Source organism: Sinocyclocheilus anshuiensis, unplaced genomic scaffold (genome assembly GCF_001515605.1).
Source record: "Sinocyclocheilus anshuiensis isolate Anshui unplaced genomic scaffold, SAMN03320099.WGS_v1.1 scaffold333, whole genome shotgun sequence".
Lineage (NCBI taxonomy): Eukaryota > Metazoa > Chordata > Actinopteri > Cypriniformes > Cyprinidae > Sinocyclocheilus > Sinocyclocheilus anshuiensis.
In genome coordinates this window covers 1,281,872-1,300,624 of record NW_015539871.1, presented here as the reverse complement: position 1 = coordinate 1,300,624, position 18,753 = coordinate 1,281,872, and the positions used below count along the sequence as shown (strand labels likewise).

The 18,753-nt window shown below is 35.9% G+C and overlaps 1 protein-coding gene across 4 annotated transcripts in view; it reads right to left on the bottom strand.

Annotated features, from left to right (window-relative positions):
* Positions 1-18,753, bottom strand: part of LOC107685214 (furin-1-like) — a 117,859-nt gene that overhangs the window by 25,303 nt on the left and 73,803 nt on the right. For all 4 annotated transcript variants that reach the window (XM_016481732.1, XM_016481731.1, XM_016481730.1 and 1 more), the window contains 3 exons: positions 10,574-10,662; positions 4,569-4,741; positions 997-1,209 (listed from right to left, as the gene is read on the bottom strand). In XM_016481732.1, coding sequence (XP_016337218.1) covers positions 997-1,209; positions 4,569-4,741; positions 10,574-10,662 — 475 coding nt within the window. The remainder of the gene's footprint in view (positions 1-996; positions 1,210-4,568; positions 4,742-10,573; positions 10,663-18,753) is intronic.

Here is an 18,753-nt window from a genome sequence, read left to right as displayed (position 1 = left end):
ATTAAATACATAAAGGATATTTGTGTTGTTTAACATTTAATTATTGCAGGTTTGCGTCATATTCTGAGTTGCATGATTTTTATTCATTTTGAGGAATACTGAATCTGTGATTTTTGTTTTTTTTTTGTGAGTGAGATGAATTAATGCATATTCATATAGCTGTTTAATGCCACTCAGCGGGTGATGCATGCTTCAGTCCAAAAGAAGTTAAATAAAAAGCGCTCAGAATTTTTAATATAACTCCGACTGGATTCGTCTGAAACAAAAAAGTCATATACACCTAGGATGACTTGAGGGTGAGTAATTTATGGGATAATTTTCATTTTTGGGTGAACTAACCCTTTAACTTCTTAAGAAAATTTTGTGAATCCGGCCCCTGGGTGGTTGCCTACTGGCCAAGTTTTCACCTTAAAATCATCAGCCAGGCCAAAATTGCAAGTCTGATCACTTAGTAATAGCACACCTCTCCTCAACCAGCTACATAATTTGATTCACACGAAAGAAATACTGTAGCTTTTATGGCTGGTCGCTTTGTCTGGTTAGGAGATGTTGAAATACTTAGGGCTGGGGTTTGTCGAAATCCCTAAGCACAAGTGTATGCAATAAAAACAGTGACGCTCGACTTAAACATCATTAATAATCGCAAACACAAAGATAAAACCAAGCCATGCGTGATAGTGAGAGGATATGGTTTGCAATCACAAGAACATCCGTGTTTTTGAAGCTTCAAACAGGCCATGAAGACAAAAACCATCTATCTTCCCTCTCTCTAGTGACCGCAGCATTCACTGACAGCCAAAAAGCCTTTAAGAACTTTAAAGCCACGGCAACAATTCTTCATAAATTGGCTTGGCAGTCTATCTTCTGATCTCCAACTGTTTTCAGATTCTTTATATTTGGATTAGATTTGCCACGCCACTTCTTCAATTAAAGGATAACTGTTGCTGATTTTCTGGAGGCGGAGAGAGAGAGAGAGAGAGAAAGAGAGAGACTCACAATCTGTTTCTCATTGAGGCTTCCACTGCTGTAGGTTGTGGCGAGGGTGGACGAACAGGCCTCGCTGTACCAGGGCACGTTGCCGTTCTGCGTGCTGCTGCTGATCGACAGCGTGTAGATGCTATTGGTGTAGCCGTCGCAGTTGCAGCTGTCCTTCTCTCGGCCGCCGTTCCCCGAAGCCCACACAAAGATGGAGCCCCGTCCTCCACGGCCCTAGAATTCAGGAGGAGAAACACACAGTCGGTCAAAAGCGCTGGCATCTCGCTTCATGCAAGCCCAATCGAACACCGAGAGCCAGATGCGAGGGCTGCGCTGCCAAGTCTGAAACATGAGGATTACCGACGACAATACTCAAAACAACTGGATAATATTTGTGATGAGTGGAGTTTGGAAAGGATCGTCTGCCAGAAAGGATTTTCAAAGTGTCATGGACAATTGAAGCACTATCATGGTTTCGACTGCCGGGCCAGATGCTTTTAAAAGGACCTTGTGGGATGGCGCTAATGTTCAAGACATTTATCATGCATGTTTATTTTCAGGCGCAAATGAAAGACACAAACAGCACTGGGATTTTGCAATCTACTTCTCAGAAGAAGTGCAGTAATGCAAAAGCAAAGTGTCAGAACCGATAATGAGCTCATGAAAAATACACGCACTGCATTAACGAGGCATGTATGAACAGTGTTGGGGGTAACTCATTACAAGTAATGAGAGTTACGTAATCAGATTACTTTTTTTAAGTAACTAGTAAAGTAACATTACTTTTTAATTTACAAGAGAATATCTGAGTTACTTTTTCAAATAAGTAACGCAAGTTAATGGCTAGGATATATGGATGGGGAAAATACTAAGGTAGTTTGTGTAATCAGTTCAAGTTTTGTTTTTTGTTTTTTTTGGTCCTTGTCACTTATTTATAGGAACAGTCACAGGGAAATTCTTACAGCTCTCACCATCTGTCCTGTTAAAAGATCTACCCAATATAATTCAGTAATTCTAATGTAATCATTCATACTTGGAACAAATTAAGCAACAATGCATTTATGCTATGGATCTACGCATATAGTGTATGCTATCTATGCTATGACATAAAAGAGTAATAAAATGTAGCATTAAGACACCTAACGTCTACTAATACTTAAATGTTATACTGCAAAAACATCAATAAATAACTATTGTTATTTATTGTTGAATTTAAATAATATTTTTTTTATGATAATAGATAATCTAACACACTATAAATTGAAAAAACAATGACAGTGATCATGTTAAAATAAACTGAAGTTGTGGCTTGCAAATTACTTAAATAAAATTAACTGAGGGGAAAAAAAAAAAACACTTCTAATTTCAGCTAGTGGCCAAGACAACATTTAGGTTTTTCATTTAGTTTAAGTACAACAATAATGAAAACTAAATATACAAAAAAAATAAATAAATAAAAACTGTATAGACGCATTTAAAAAATGCCTTCAAAACTATTACAGTATATCAATGATACTAAAATAACACTGCCCTCATGTTGTTCCAAACCTTTCTATCTTCAAAATAATATATTTTTGACTGATTTTGCCCATGCAATGAAAGTCAGTGGGGCCCAAAAAACAACAGCAGCAAGAACAAAAAAAAAAAAAAAAAACCGATAAAATTGTAATAATATTTTCTTGTGTTCCACAGAAGCAAATATAACATACAAATTTGGGACGACTTGAGGGTGAGTAAACGATAACAGAATTTTCATATTTGGGCTGAACTATTGCTTTAAGTGATGCATATAAAACTCAGGGGGGCCAAAAAAAAAACAACAGAAAAAAAAAAAAAAAAAAAAAAAAACCGATAAAATTGTAATAATATTTTCTTGTGTTCCACAGAAGCAAATATAACATACAAATTTGGGACGACTTGAGGGTGAGTAAACGATAACAGAATTTTCATATTTGGGCTGAACTATTGCTTTAAGTGATGCATATCAATCCGAAATGAAAGCGTAAAGTGGTCTTGCGTACTAAATCGCCTCTCAGTATTTTTCAACAAAAGGTCTGCTCATATAAAATCCATCCACGACACACTGCGGTAGGTAGCGTCTTGGCACGGCTCTCCTCCATTGTCCTTTAGCTTGGCCTCAGCCAGTTTTACAACCCCAGAGCACATATTCATATGAGTGAAGGGCTGAACGAATGCCGTTCCGTTACCCCGCGCATGATAGCAGTTTAGCTCAAATGGCGTTAAGTAATTAGGTATTAAGAATGTCAATACTGTTCATGCTCTGGAAAATCCGCATGAAGCTGTCTTGGTGAAAATTGCCATTTAATGTGACATTTAAATTAAACAAACTTCGCTCTGACCAGTAAGTGCTTTTATGACTGTAGGCACTCGCAAATGAAGTGTGCCAAAATCAAATACAGAGCATCCCTTCCACAGCCCCGCTGACCTCGCTAACTTCAAAGCAAATAAGAAAAATCCACTTAATTCATTTGAACCGCAAATTTCTGCCCTCTTAAATGCCGCTGCTGGTAAAAGTTAAAGGTTAAGAGAGGCAAACTCAGACCATCTCAGCACAAGAATATCAATGAAAACACGTCTACTGTTTGTGGCACGGACCAACTGATGCAGATAACGGCAGGAAACAGTAAAAAATAGCCCATGAGTCACAGAAGCAATTGTACATGTCATGCAAAACAGGACCTCTCCACTGCTCATTTTTTATGTAGACGTTCAAAGAAAACTTCCTCCACGGTTCATCCGAGTGAAAAATGTAGACTTCGATACGGCATCAAGCTGTGGTACGGTATATATATATATATATATATATATATGTGTGTGTGTGTGTGTGTGTGTGTGTGTACAAATTAAACAGAATAAATAAATGGCTTTAATGCATTAATCTAATTTAAAGTTTTAAATCATGAACATTTTAATAATCTCAGACGTGGTCGGCCTTGATCAACAATATTGTGAACTATGCTGACGTGTAAATTTAGCCAATGATAATAGACCATTTACATATACATATCATTTAGATAAGTCTTAAGGCCTGTTCACACAAAGAACGACAGCTATAAAGATAACTAATTACATTAGTGTCTGCACCAACACACGATAACATTCTGTTTATTCAGTGTGCACTGCTGTTACGTCATCTGGTGCTTTAAATCAGGATGGATTCTACGTTTTTATTGTTCATCAGCTGAAAAAAAAAAGTTTTTAAAGTGATTTCAATTATATTGTTCCTCTGTGCTGTTATAGTTGTGGTGTGGACTCTGCTTTACTTTTAAATTAAGAACAATGTTTAAAACAATATCATTATTGTTATTATTATAGTTATCGTCCTTCCTGTGAAAGGGCTTTTAAAAGGTACAATAATGCAGCCCAATTCACTCTAATGGGCAGAGAGGCTGGAAAATTCTTTGACAAGAAATATAAATTATGAAAAGTAATATAAATTGCCTTCCAGGAAACAATAAAATGAACCAAAAGTGCAGAATATAGCCCCTTTCAGCACCACGAGGAGTATTTCTGGCCTACATTAGCTAAATGACAAAGAAGTGCAATGAGTTCAGATTAGAGAAAGGCCAAACCTCCATCACGCCTCGTAGGAAAGCTTCTTTGGCCAGCTTTGCAGGTCCATCCACCGTTTTGCCGTCGTCTTCAGGTCCCCAGCTGGCGCTGTAGATGTCAATGTGCTGTGGGTTGAGACTGAGGGACTGAGCTTCCACCACATCAGTGACCTCTCCATCCAACATGCGCACACCTGCAAAACACAAAACATGATACACATTAGAGCAAAGGACAGAGAGCAAATCGCACACAGTACCAGCATGTGTTATATCTTACAGTAACCACAAACTGCAGCCTGACTATTGTAATGATTGTATTTAGATTAGATCGTAAAATGGTAAGAATTGATGGCTAGCGCGAGAGAGAGAGAGAGAGAGAGAGAGAGAGAGAGAGAGAGAGAGAGAGAGAGAGAGTGAGAGAGTAGGATGTTAGGGGAAAAATTCCTCAATCCAGCTGCTGAACTTGTTCTAGCACTGGAAAGCATGGAGAGGGGTGCAATCAGATTGTGTGAATTTTTGTCAGTAATGATTCCATATTATGCAGATTTAGAGATGCCAAAATGTGTCTGATAGTGCATGTCATCGAAAGCTACATTTAATACTGGGCTAAGAAATGTGTGATGAGAGGTTCTTCACAGATTAAGTAAGTGCTTATTATCCATAAAAAAATATATAAATAAAATAAATAAAAAATAAAAAACAAGGCAGCATCATTTTGTTGCCATAAAATAAATAAATAAATAAAACCCTTTTGGAATAAAGCACACTTTTATTTTATTTTTTTCCTGAAAACATTTGAAATATTCTTTTTTTGGAACATTATAACATTACTGACCCCAAACCTTTGAACTGTAGTCTACATACTATAATCTACTTATAACTATAAAAACATAAATTCAAATTTTAATGAAATAAAATGGAAATATAATATAAAATTATATAACTATACATAAAATATAAACAAATATATAAAATACTTGAAACTGGTGCTTCACTTTCAACACTGCATAAACTCAAAACAAACTTTCATTAGATTTTCAGTAATCTTTGAATGTGTATATTAATATAAATTCTGTAAACCAAAATTTAAAAAAAATATATAGCTTTTTTTTTTTTAATACTGCCAATGCCAACCTGCCTGCAATAATACGGTGATATTCGAATTCTCTCATATATGAAAGGGATGAGGTGCACAGATAGCGCTGCATATAAAAGTTCCTTTCAAAGGAAAAGGAGGAGAGCATGTGCACTTGTGTTCAAATCTGGAGTTCATTCAAAGGTGACAAGTGGCTACATTCTTCTCTTTCAAACATCCTTTTACATACGCTTCACAACAGAGGAAACCATCTTATCTTTTTCCACTACCCTGTACAAAAGAGTATCTTAAACCGAATTGGGGGTTTGGGAACGAGCCAGAGCGCTTGGTCCAAAATGTCAAAGGTGTTGAGTTATTGTGATCCCAGCATCAGAATGTTATCTCAGCCTCGGGTAAAAAAGAAAAGAAAAAAAAGAGAACATTCTGCCAAGAGCTCTTAGATTTTAAAGTGGTAAAAAGATGAGAAATCAGAGTCAAGCATCTTCAAAACAATGTGAATCACTCCTTTGACACACAAAGGGGCGAGGTTACTCAAGGTTGCCTTCATACGGGTTAGTGCAAATAAACAAAAGTTCAGTCGTTTCAGGTTTTCCAAAGCAATCCGAGAGCTTTGGTGAAGACAGTACTGCAAACAAACCCACAACGACAGAAAAATACAGCACAACATCTTGGAAAGACTTAATGCTTTTATCCCATATCTACATGCCAAAAGTCCCAAATATCCCTGTAGGACAAAGAGAAAGCTGGCTATGATTACTTTCCAGGAAATGAGAAAGGCATAACAGATATATACGTATGCACTGTGGTCACAAAAGAGAGCGTATATAGTAGGGGAATTTACCGTTAACCATTTAACAGGTTTTTACTGTAGCATTTTCACAGTCTTTTACCGTTAAATTCACGGTCATTTTTTACAGTGTAGTAAATACAAATACTCTATCTTCTCTCAAAAATGCAACAAGAACCCTCAGTTTTATTTGTTATAAAGCAATTTCCAACAATGGACTCTACTGTTTCCTCCAAGTCTTCCAAACCAATATTCTGGCTTAATGAGTTCTGGCAGAGGAATTAGCCGTGCTGTGTGCCATCTCCACATCCGGCTTTCCTGTAGCAGAAGGCACTGCGCTTGCCAGTTTGGGCCGACGTTATGGGTCAGCTGTCCAAAAACCTTCAGTTCTCTCTGTCCTCTGTCCCCATGCTACCCCCTAAAGGAGTAGTTCTCTGCTGCTTATTAAGCACAGATTTCCCCTTGGATTCAAGGTGAAACGGGCACAAGAAGATGACTTACCCTCCACTGCGTCTCATTAGGAGGATAATTCAAAAACAGCTGCTTGAGAGAGAAACAAAGGCAGAGATGACAAAAGAGAAATGGATTTTACCCATAACGCATTATCCATCTGCATAAAAGGACAGCTCTGACATGTAGCGTATATATTTAGTGTCTGAAGAAAATGTGCAATTTAAAAAAGAAAAAAAAGAAAGAAAAGGTGAGTGGTGCTTGTGCATGTAAATCTCATAGTCAAAGTGCAAATTTGTTTTGGGAGTTTGCAAACTAACCCATGTCAACAGACTCTATAATATTTTAGTGCCAGGCTGATGAAAATCTTAAAGCAGTTAGGAAATATCTCAATTTAATTTGTACGTGGAATTTTTCATAAATTCGATTCTTTAGAAACTTTTTCTGTTAAAGCATACACTTTAATAAAAATAAGGTCCAAAAAGAGAAACAACTGTACAGTACATTTTAAATGAGTGAAAATAAAGAAAAAGATGTCAAAGATAAATATCCCGGATACATTAAGTACTAAAAGGGCAGTCAAGTGAAAAGATCACAATGGTTGTTACATCAAGACATAAAGAGAAAAATACAGAAACTAAATAAAAAAGGCAACAAATATACAAAAATAAAGACCTATAAAATATTTTAAAAATACCAAAATAAAAGAAAGATTTTGGTGATTTCTGATTGTATTACTGTAATAATCACTATAAGTGCACAGTGTTGTCTGTACGACTATAGCTTGTTGAGTTGAGCTTGTCTTGCATTCATAGTCATGTTTTTTTTTAATGGTGTTGGGTATTTTAAATAGTTATTTTTATAAAGCCTGTCTCACAATGAAGTGCTCCATTGCATTCACTGACCGATCAATAATCATTGTTTACTTTATCATTACACTATCAATTAATGGTGTCACTTCAGAGTACTCGTGCATATCAGTAATAGTAATATGTATTTTATCTAAGGTTGCAACTTTACTGCTATTTTCATCTTCTTCCTCTTATCTGCTGATTGGCTTCATCACTCTGTCTCCTCTCCACCAGTAAGCTGGTGTGTGGTGGGCGTTCTGGCGCACTATGGCTGCCGTTGCATCATCCAGGTGGATGCTGCACACTGGTGGTGGATGAGGAGATACCCCCTGACAATGTAAAGCGCTTTGAGTGCTTAGAAAAGCGCTATATAAATATAAGGAATTATTATTATTATTAATTATCTTATTTTCTGACTTAAGAATAAAGTTAAGTAGAATTTTATTTTTAACAATGTTTTGTGAATCCAGTCCCGGCCCCTATGTATAGATAGTATACAGGTCTTTTTTTTACCCATATTTAATCACACAAATTGCATCAAATTCAAATGCATCTAAAAATAACAGCTCTTCCTTAAAGGGGGCATAACACGCACAGTTTCACCCAATCTCATGTTAATCTTGAGTACCTATAAAGTAGTACTGTATCCTTCATATCTCCAAAAAGTCTTTAGTTTTATCATATTTATAAAAGAAAGATACAGCTTTACGATTCTCTCTGGAAAAAGCTGAGCTCCTGGAGGCTCGGCGGAGCTAAAGAGTGATGAGCACTTGAGCGCCGAATGCCAACAAAATGGATCTTCTATAGCTGGGGCCGCTCCATCTTTCAGTATCAAACGATGTGCAAATCCAGTGTCGAACTGGGCCTTGTTTATAAAACGTTCGTCAACAAACACACTTGTGAAACTCCGTTGCTGCCCCGGAAAAACAAACTGTATCCACTGTTTACATAACGCTGGGTTCTTTAGGAAGCTGAACAAAGTTATCTTTCCCTTACAACCAAAAACACACTTCTTTGGAGACATTCTTCCCAAGCAAAACCCATGCAGCGCTGCCGCCGGATGAAGCGTGTTGATGGGCGCAATCTTGCTCTTGCTCTGGTCGATGCGTGCGCGTTTTTCCGGGAGAAATGCCCATATAAGGAGTTCCGCCCTCGTCTACGTCATGAAGAGCCACGATCGAAAAAAAACTCTCCGAAACTTGTACGAACCCAGAGGTAAGATTTTTGGCACAGAAATACTCTGTCATACGTCCAAATTGTTTTTTGAAACTTTGTCCATGCTTAGCATGAGAATCCAACTCTTTAACAGTGTAAACAACTCTGAATGCATGAAACAGCATTGTACCCCCCCTTTAAAAAGTAACATGATTTATGATTTTGTGTTGAGGTTTAATACTTAGATTAGTGGTTTGAAGTATGAACACTAGTAATAAGTGGCAAACACCTCTAATAACAATCACCAGCACAAATTGGAGAAAACACACAAAGTAGAGAGTGTTTTAAAGTCAAAGTTCAAAATGAAACATTTAAAAAAAATCTCCTGGGTGTTGTTAAAAACACTTTTCACTTTGAACGGACCACAACCTAAATGTTGTTTGATTAGTCAGTGCTTAAAAATGTTATTAATGGCTGCTGATGTGTAGAGCCAGGGTGACCTCATAATACACACGTTATATAACATAACATAAATGCATTACATAATCATCTATTCTGTAGTAGTAGTAGTGGTGAAGTTAAAGTGTTACTTAAATACTGTCATTATTTTCTCACTCTCATGCTGTTTCAAACCATGTCATTTTTATTTTATTCCATGAAACACTATAAACCTTCTGCAGTCATACTATATATTTGAGTAAGAACAGATCTCAAAGCTTATTGCAAGTAGTTATCGCATTGGAAAAGAGCAGCAATAAATTCTGCTTAACATCTCCTTCTGTTCAACCAAAGAAAGAGTCAAGCAGTATTTTGAACAACAAAAGGGTGAATAAATGATGACAATTTTATGACATGTTTTGGTGAAAGTGAAACATTATACTAGTGCTGTCAAACGATTAATCGCATCCAAAATAAAAGCTTTTGTTTACATAGTGTATGTGTGTGTACGGTGTATATTTATTATGTATATATAAATGCATACACATGCATGTATGTATTTAAGAAAAATATATGTTTATATATTAAATATATTTATATATAATATAAATTATATGAATATAAATATATACATGTAAATATTTTCAAAACATATGCTGTATGTGTGTCTTTATATATACATAATAAATATACACAGTACACACACATATATTATGTAAACAAAAACTTTTATTTTGGATGCGATTAATCGTTTGACAGCACTACATTATACCATATTGCTAAGCTAAACAGCTAAGATTCAACTATGGGCAGTTGGCTAACGGTTCTTGGAGAGGATTTAGAAAGCAAACCATTATCAATGACATTTATCTCAGTCCAATGAAGTCCAAGAGCCGTAGACAGCTGGCAGCGTAGAGAAGAGTAATGAAACTAAATCTGCACTGACTAGGATAAAAGCACCTCAGCCAATTAAAAGGATTACACATGCTAGCGTCCAAATCTTTGGCTCACAGGAACCTATGCTGGAGCCGGTGATAACTGTCCCACTTGAGCTCATGAAGCCATCGCTAATGGAGTTCCTCTTTCGAAGTGCTCTACGGAAGAGTTCTCATATGGTTCAGCTAATCTGAATGCGAAACCAATCTGATGTTTCACTGAGGTGTTTTGCAATTCAAATGTTGGAATGGACGGGGTGCGCGCTGAAAGAATAGACTGTACATGTTGAAACATGGAAAATGTGCCAACTCACCTCCGATCTTGGAATTGTAGGCCACTCCGACACCACACATGCCATTGTTGGCAACAGCAGCAACCTCTCCAGCACAACGTGTCCCATGTCTTCAAAAAAGAAAAAAAGAGAAAGAGAGAGATTAAATTATGATTTTTAAGGACACTTTCGAAACATCTGTACTGTGCCATAATACATGTTCTTCTTTGGGAAGAAAAAGAGATTCATAATATAATATATAATAATATAATATAATTAATATAATATAATAAATTAATCACATCCAAAAATATATGCGTGTACTGTGTATATTTATTATTTATATATAAAGACACACACATACAGTATATATTTTGAACATATTTACATGTATATACATTTATAAATACGTACACAAAAAAAAAAACTTTTATTTTGGATGCGATTAATTGCGATTAATCATTGCCCAGTATAATATATAATATAATATAATATAATATAATATAATAATGAATCAATAATAACTTAATTGTTATAATTAATTAATTCATCATATTATATTAAAATATGAAATTATGAAAACTAGCAATTTAATTAAAAAAGAACATACAAATATAAAAATAAAATAAATATTTAGAAATGTAAGAAAAAATAACTATGCAAATCAATTTAATAATAAAAAAAGTATATACAAAAATAATAAAATATAATGTATCATATTTATACAAAAATATAAAAATGAAAATACAAATATGAAAACAATGTAAAGCAATTTAACAAAAAAAAAACGAAATATGAAAAAATGTTTTAAAGCTATTTAATTAAAAAAGAAAAAATCATGTTTTATAACATGCATATACGTATTAATATAATGTGTATTAATATACACAATACAAAGTTTAATTTTATGTAATGCAATGCATCTTATATGAGCAGAAAAGGTAGTAGCAAGCAGAAATGGAGGAATGCAATTCATTCCCTCTGAACATGAATTGGACATTCTCAGTACTGCCAAAGACAGCTGGGAACAGGATCAAACTACAGTGCTGATGATGAGGGGCGGGCATAAAGACAGCCCCGTTCCTCATTCACAGCAGGTGACTGAAGCCTCTCATCCTGCAGGGCTCATTCAAAGCTCTTTTGCATGTGTGAAGAGCGCCTACTCAGTCCTGCTGTAAAACAGGCAGCTATCTGTTAAATACGACAGCAGGTGACACACTGATAACCGTGGCCTTTGGGAATAAGCTTACAATTGGTTTTAGATTGTGCAGATGCAACTTGCTGTATGCCTTTCATCAAAATTAATGAGGACCAAAGGCAAGGAACCAGCTAAAGAACCAAAGAGCAGAGACGTGTCACTTAGATCACCATCCAAGTGCATTTTAATTTTATTTTTGGCCTTTCCACCTCTTTGCCACACAGCAGAAATGTTTATCTTAATCTTGTTTGCACTGTAGCTCCAATTACATATTCTTTTTTTTTGCCAGTATTAACAAATATATGCACACTTATTGCACCACATACAAACATTTGAGATGGCACTGGATTCAAGCGTAAATCCACAGCATCTGTGTCACAATCTTCCGGGTCAGCAGACGTACAAAAGCCAAGAGAGCAATGAAGGCTAAACACGGAGTTCAACAGCACAGAGGAAGGATCAGTGAAATCCCAGGAAAACCCCTGCAGTCATCCATCCATTCATAGGAAGCATGAGATCAGTGAGGATAATGTCTCGGACTTACTCAGTCCTACAATAAGGAGGATCATGGGACCTAGATTACATCCAAAAAAGGAGGGGTTTTATGGGAACCAAGCTTCCGGATTGTTAAAACAACAGGAGGGAACTTGGGAGAACGCATGCAAGATTACGAAACAAAAAGTGTTTTTTGTGAATTGTTTTGCCTAATTTGTTCATTTAACTTTAACAACAGGGGTGGGCGATATAGCCTCTAAATGATATCACGATATTTCAAGAATATTTGTGATAATGATATTTATGACGATATAGAAAAAAATATGGAACAATGTTTTATTGGTGATTGCAGCTGGCAGGCAGCAGCATTTATTAATGCAAACAAAATTAAGGGCATTTTTCATCCTTTTCCAATGAGCTACTGTCATCGATGACAAACTACCTAATTCGAAGTGTAAATCTATTGTCATAAGTTGTGTGTTCGACTTGAAGCAGACCGATCGGTGTATGACGTCAAAATACCGCAAGAGTGACTTACCCCTTATTTACAATGCACGCGTCTGCGGCGCATTACGTCTTCGACGTGTTACGTCTCCAACGCGGCCACTCTAGTCAATGCTTGGGTTTACACCGTTTCAGAAGTGTCCCACGCACTCTCCGCACCGCTTCGCTAAATATAGGTGCTTCGCCTATTTATGACGGTAAGAGTGTGCCCTCGAATATGCTCTAGAACCACTCACGCGATACTTTGATGTCATACACCGATCAGTCTTCGCAGCGCTGCTTCAAGTCGAACACAAGTCGGGTTTGTGGTGTTACGCCATATGCGCCATACGTCATTGCGTTGGTATATCATTGATATCGCGATATGACACTTTTTTTTTATCATGTAAAAATGTATACCAGTATTATCGTGGACAGTATGATATGGCACACCCCTATTTAACAATAATAACGGGATAAAAATACAGGACAATAGTGAAAAAATATTGTTCCCATTCCACCCCACCTCAACATTAAACAAGCTAAATTTAAAATACATACAATAAAAGAAGAATAAAAACGTACTCAATAATACATAATTATACTGTAATACAGAGTATGTTAAGTATGTATAGAATACATGATGAATCATTAAAGTTTAGAAACAAAAGAATGTAGCCATATATCATGTACATGCACATATTTCAACAAACAAATCCTTACAAAAATAAGGTATTATTTTATTTAACTTTATGATTTTTTTCACAAAAAAGCTTTAAATTACACAATTTGTACTTAACTATATATTTTATAATATTGTAAAAAAGCATGAGTGATACACATACTCAGGCTGTCAATTTATATTAAACGTCAAATAAAGATTTACTTAAAATTATTTTCATATCACATTTGTATTCAACTCTTTCTATATTTTTATACATTTAAGAATCATATTATATTGTATTATATTATATATTTTTTTATTCTTTTTAAAAAAATGCTCTACATTACATCATTGCTTTTTATTTTAATTTACATTTAATGTTAATCTGCCAGTCTCAAAATGTCACAAAGTGATGACGACAAATGTGGTGAATGTGCACCGTGCACCGTCATCTGTTCAAGACCACACATGGGTGAGTGGCATGTCTTAAATGAAAAACTAGTCCAGATGCTCCTCACACATTTCTACAAGTACACATGACCTGGATGACAGAGAATCTGTGCAGACATAGGCATTTGCATTTATTCTTCACAGTCCACTGACTGAACAGAAATGTACTGACAATCACGTGACTTACTTGTTCTAACCCATTTCAAACTAAAATGGTCAATAAACTCGTATCGATGTGCCTCCCATTGCCCCTGAACAAGATATAGATTTCAGCTGCTTAAATTATCACTGTGGACCTTCTCAGTTCTCAACCCACCACTGTTCTTGAGTAACTGTGAATTATTCTCTTATCTATACTCTTGTTCTTATGTACGTGATAACTGTACGTGACGGAATCCACATTCATGGGCTGTTATCATGGCTGGGTGGTTTAATAGGGTTTGGTGTGACACCTTGCGTTAACGTCCCCCATGCTGACTCACTTTGAAGGCGAACACATGCAGGTTTGTGATACTGAGAGCGAGATATGCCACTAGTGAGCTGTCTGATAGATGTAAAGCAAGCCTGGACACATATAAGAGGGTTATTTCCATTTCATATTTACCTGCAGCACATGTGCTCCTTTGCAGGAAATGCTGTATAGATCGAATCCAAATGTTAGAAGCAGGCCCAGATGGAATGTGCAGACTTTTGCATTTTCGGCACTGATTTTTGAAGGACAAACACCAGCAAAATTCTGCTGAATGGTTTTAAACGGAGTTGAGAGTAATACATTTTTATGGGTAGCAGAAAAAGCATAATGAAATTAGGCAAAATATCTCAAACAAGCATGCAAGAGACATGGTTCAACAGTTTGGGCTCGGAAGAATTTTTAATGTTTTTGAAAGAAGTCTCTTAAAGGGGTCATATGATGCGATTTCAATTTTTCCTTTCTCTTTGAAGTGTTACAAGCTCTTGGTTTTTTTATATTTAAAGCAAGTTTTTTGGGCAGTGTAGAGTAGGGCTTGTTGTTTGTCATTTCTCCAATCACAAATGCAGACATGGTTTTATGTTTACGCGACACGATGCAATGCATAAGACAGTATAAGTCATTATAATCCATAATTATGTCACCACTGTATGCAACAAATGCCTCGTTTATAATGGGTTTTAATGTTTTTCTCTCGTCTGACAGGGCATCACAGTATGGTAGGGGCGTAACCTTTCAGTCACACGCTTGAGGTATTCGGCCAATCACAACGCACTGGATAGCTGGCCAATCACAGCACACCTCGCTTTTCAGACCGATGAGCTTTGTAAAAATCGATGCGTTTCAGAAAGGCGGGGCATAGAGGAGAAACAATAATGTACAGTATATGGAAAATAATGTGTTTTTTGAACCTTAAACCGCATAAACACATTTCATTACACCAAATACACAAAATAACGTTCTTTTTAGCAACATCATATTACCCCTTTAAGCTCACTGCATTTATTTGATAAAAAAAAACAAACAATAAAACTCTAATATTGTGAAATAACCGTTTCCTTTTTTTTATAAATGTAAAAAAAAATTTATTCCTGTTATGCAAAGCTGAATTTTCAGCATCATTACTCCAGTGTCACATGATCCTTCAGAAATCATTCTAACATGCTGATTTGATGCTCAAGAAACATTTATTATTATTAATTTTGAAAACAGCTGTGCCGCTTAATATCTCTGATGAACAAAAAGAACAGCATTTATTCTGAAATGAAAATCATTTGTAACATTACAAATGTCTTTACTGTGCCTTTTGGTCAATTTAATGCATCTTAGCTGAATAAAAGTTTTAATGTCTTTCAAAAAAACAAGCAAAATAAATGACAGTCGCAACTCTTTATAAACTGACAAGAAATGGTTTTAAGACTTCGGTTTAAAAGAAAGATTTTTGAGTGTTTAAATCCCAAACCACAAATATGAGCAAAAGTAAAAGTGATGTTTGTTTTAACAATCATTACTAGAAACATCAAGGAATGGTGTTGTCCACTGAATACTATGGGTACTGTATAAAAATAGCCAACAAGTCAATCAGCACTAAAAGCAGATGAAAAATAAGAGTATTTCTGCTTCATGTAACAGAAGAAAAGCAGTCTATGTAGAACTCACACGACCATCTGTTTTCTTCAACACCACAGGCGTTTTACTGAGACACATTGTTTGGACCTTTATATAACCCTGACAGGACTCAAACCTGCAAACGCACTGCCCTTGACATACGGCTCAGTTCTTATAAGAACAGGATTATTCTGGGCTGGAACACTGATTGGCATCTCCTCCACAGGAAGTCATCCTAAAAGTTTGTAGATGCAGCCAAGCAAACTATTCTTTACATATGGAAGAGACAACAAGTTAAGACAACTGGAACTATGTTTTGAATAACTTTTGCAGGGAGGGCTTTGTTTGTAGTTTAACAAAAAAATGAAAAATCTGTCATTTACTCACCCTCATATTGTTCCCAACCTGTATGACTTGATATTTTGGTGACATTTGATTTTGAAAGTTACTTCATACATTTAATGAATGACATTATTCAAAATATCTTGGTGTTTGGTTACTCAAGATAAGGTTGAGTAAATTATGATTTTGGGGCAAATTGCTCCTTTAAAAGAACAGTTCACCCAAAAATACAAATTGGCTGACAATTTACTCACCCTCAGGCCATCCAAGATCTAAAGGAGTTGGTTTCTTCATTGAAACAGATTTGGAGAATTTTAGCATTGCAACACTTGTTCACAAATGGATCCTCTGCAGTGAATGGGTGCCGTCAGAATGAGAGTCCAAATAGCTGCTAACAGTACTCCACAAGTAATCCACAACACGACTCCAGTCCATCAACTGAAGACTTCTGAAGCATATAGCTGTGTGTTTGTAATGAACAAATTCATCAAGACGTTTTTAACTTCAAACACCCATATTATTGCTTTCTCCAATGAAAAAGTAGTCTCATCTGTATCAGAAGAGAAATATGCACAGATCAAGCACCGTCTACAATCATTAGAATGCCTTGATTGATTTGTTTATTACAAACATGCAGCTTTTTGCTTCACAAGAAGTTAACTGATGGACTGGAGTGGTGTGGATTACTTGTGGATTATTGTGATGTTTTTTATCAGCTGTTTGGACTCTCATTCTGACGGCACCCATTCACTGCAGAGGATCCACTGGTGAGCAATTGATATAATGCAAAATTTCTCAAAATCTGTTAAAATAAAACACAAACTCATCTACATCGCAGATGGTCTGGGGGGGAGTACATTTTCAACAAATTTTCACTTTTGGGTGAACTATTCCTTTTAGTGTGTAACTGGTCTCCAACCTACTAATTTAAATACGTAAAATGACTGAACAATCTCACTATTTCATAAAAAAAACTACTTTGATTCAGACAACTGCCAAGGATTCCTCACTGAAAATTAACTCAAGAGATGCAAACAGGTAAGGAGGAAAAGGTGGGAACATTGCACGGATCAGGGGGATGCTCTACACGTAACTTATTTTAAAGATATTTGAAGAGTTAATTTGAAAAAACATAACTCAGTTTTTAACAATTTTCAAAAATCATGTTTTTTCATTGTGCATTCCAATTAATCTCAATCAAACTGCAATTGGGTAATTTTGGTTAGGTTAAAAAATATCTAAAATATACAGCTAACTAACACAATAAAACACAAAAACATGATAACATAATAAAAAACATGATTTTTGAAAATTGTAAAAAATAAAACAAAAAAACAGTTTGCATCTTAAATAAATGAAAGCTTCTACATGAGGCGTATTCTTAGCTTCAACCCTCACCGTAGATTAGCATTTTAAACCCCATGATATGCAACGTTAATAGGAGATAAACAGTTAATGTAAAAAAATATAGCAGGATATCACATGTAAAGACATTAAGATGTTTATAAATGTTTCCTGCTGGAAGATCAGCACTTGTTCTGCTTGAATTAGCAGACACACGTTACACATGCTGCGAGTTTTAATACATTCAATACAGATGTATTCATGACCATCTTAAAATTGGATTAGGCAGTATTCCAGCTGGCTTATTGGAGCCCCAGGAAAATAAATCCAGGGGAGCGCTTCAGTGTTTTAAGCTCGGGAGAGAAACCAGGCGCAAGTCTAGAGAACGTCAAGTGGAATCTTCAACGGAAGGCTCACTTGCGTCTTCGAGTTATGATTTTATGGAAGAGCAGAGATGTTCTGCTTGACTTAACACTACATATTTCTGTCTTCTCTCTCATATTGTGCCTGATGAATTAACAATGACGGGACAAGAAAATATACGGCTCGTCTTGAGCTGCTGCGAAAGCAAAACTCACTTGACTGGCTAGTACAAACTAGTGCTGGGCGGTATACCGGTTCATACCGAATACCGGTTTTTATTTTTGTTATGATATGAATTTTGAAAATACCGCAATACCGGTATATGTCACTTAAACAAGGATGGGAACGCTACACTGGAGACAAAAAAGTAATATAGCCAAAACAACCGCATAGCCGCTCTTTAGTGTAGATGCATGTTGATTTTATCAGACGATTATACATGAGAGTGACTCCTGGTTAACGTATTAAAAGAGGTTGTGTTTAGTCACTATTTAGTGTGGTATTTTTTGACAATATTCACTCATCATGACAGTAAAATAGGGCATTCAATATACTGCAGTATTTTCTCTCAATCAGTAGAAAATATGGTTAACACCCGGTCATGCATGAAAAAAAAAATTCCGTCATGTACCGTGAAACCGGTATCATTTGGAAAAATACCGTGATATAAATTTGTGGTCATACCGCCCAGCACTAGTTAAACTGTTCTGGAACAGTGTTGTAAATACAACTCAATCACTGATTTGTAGTCGTGTCCTCTTTTGGAAGACCAAACAAAGTAGTTTCGCTTTCACAACGAAGCACAC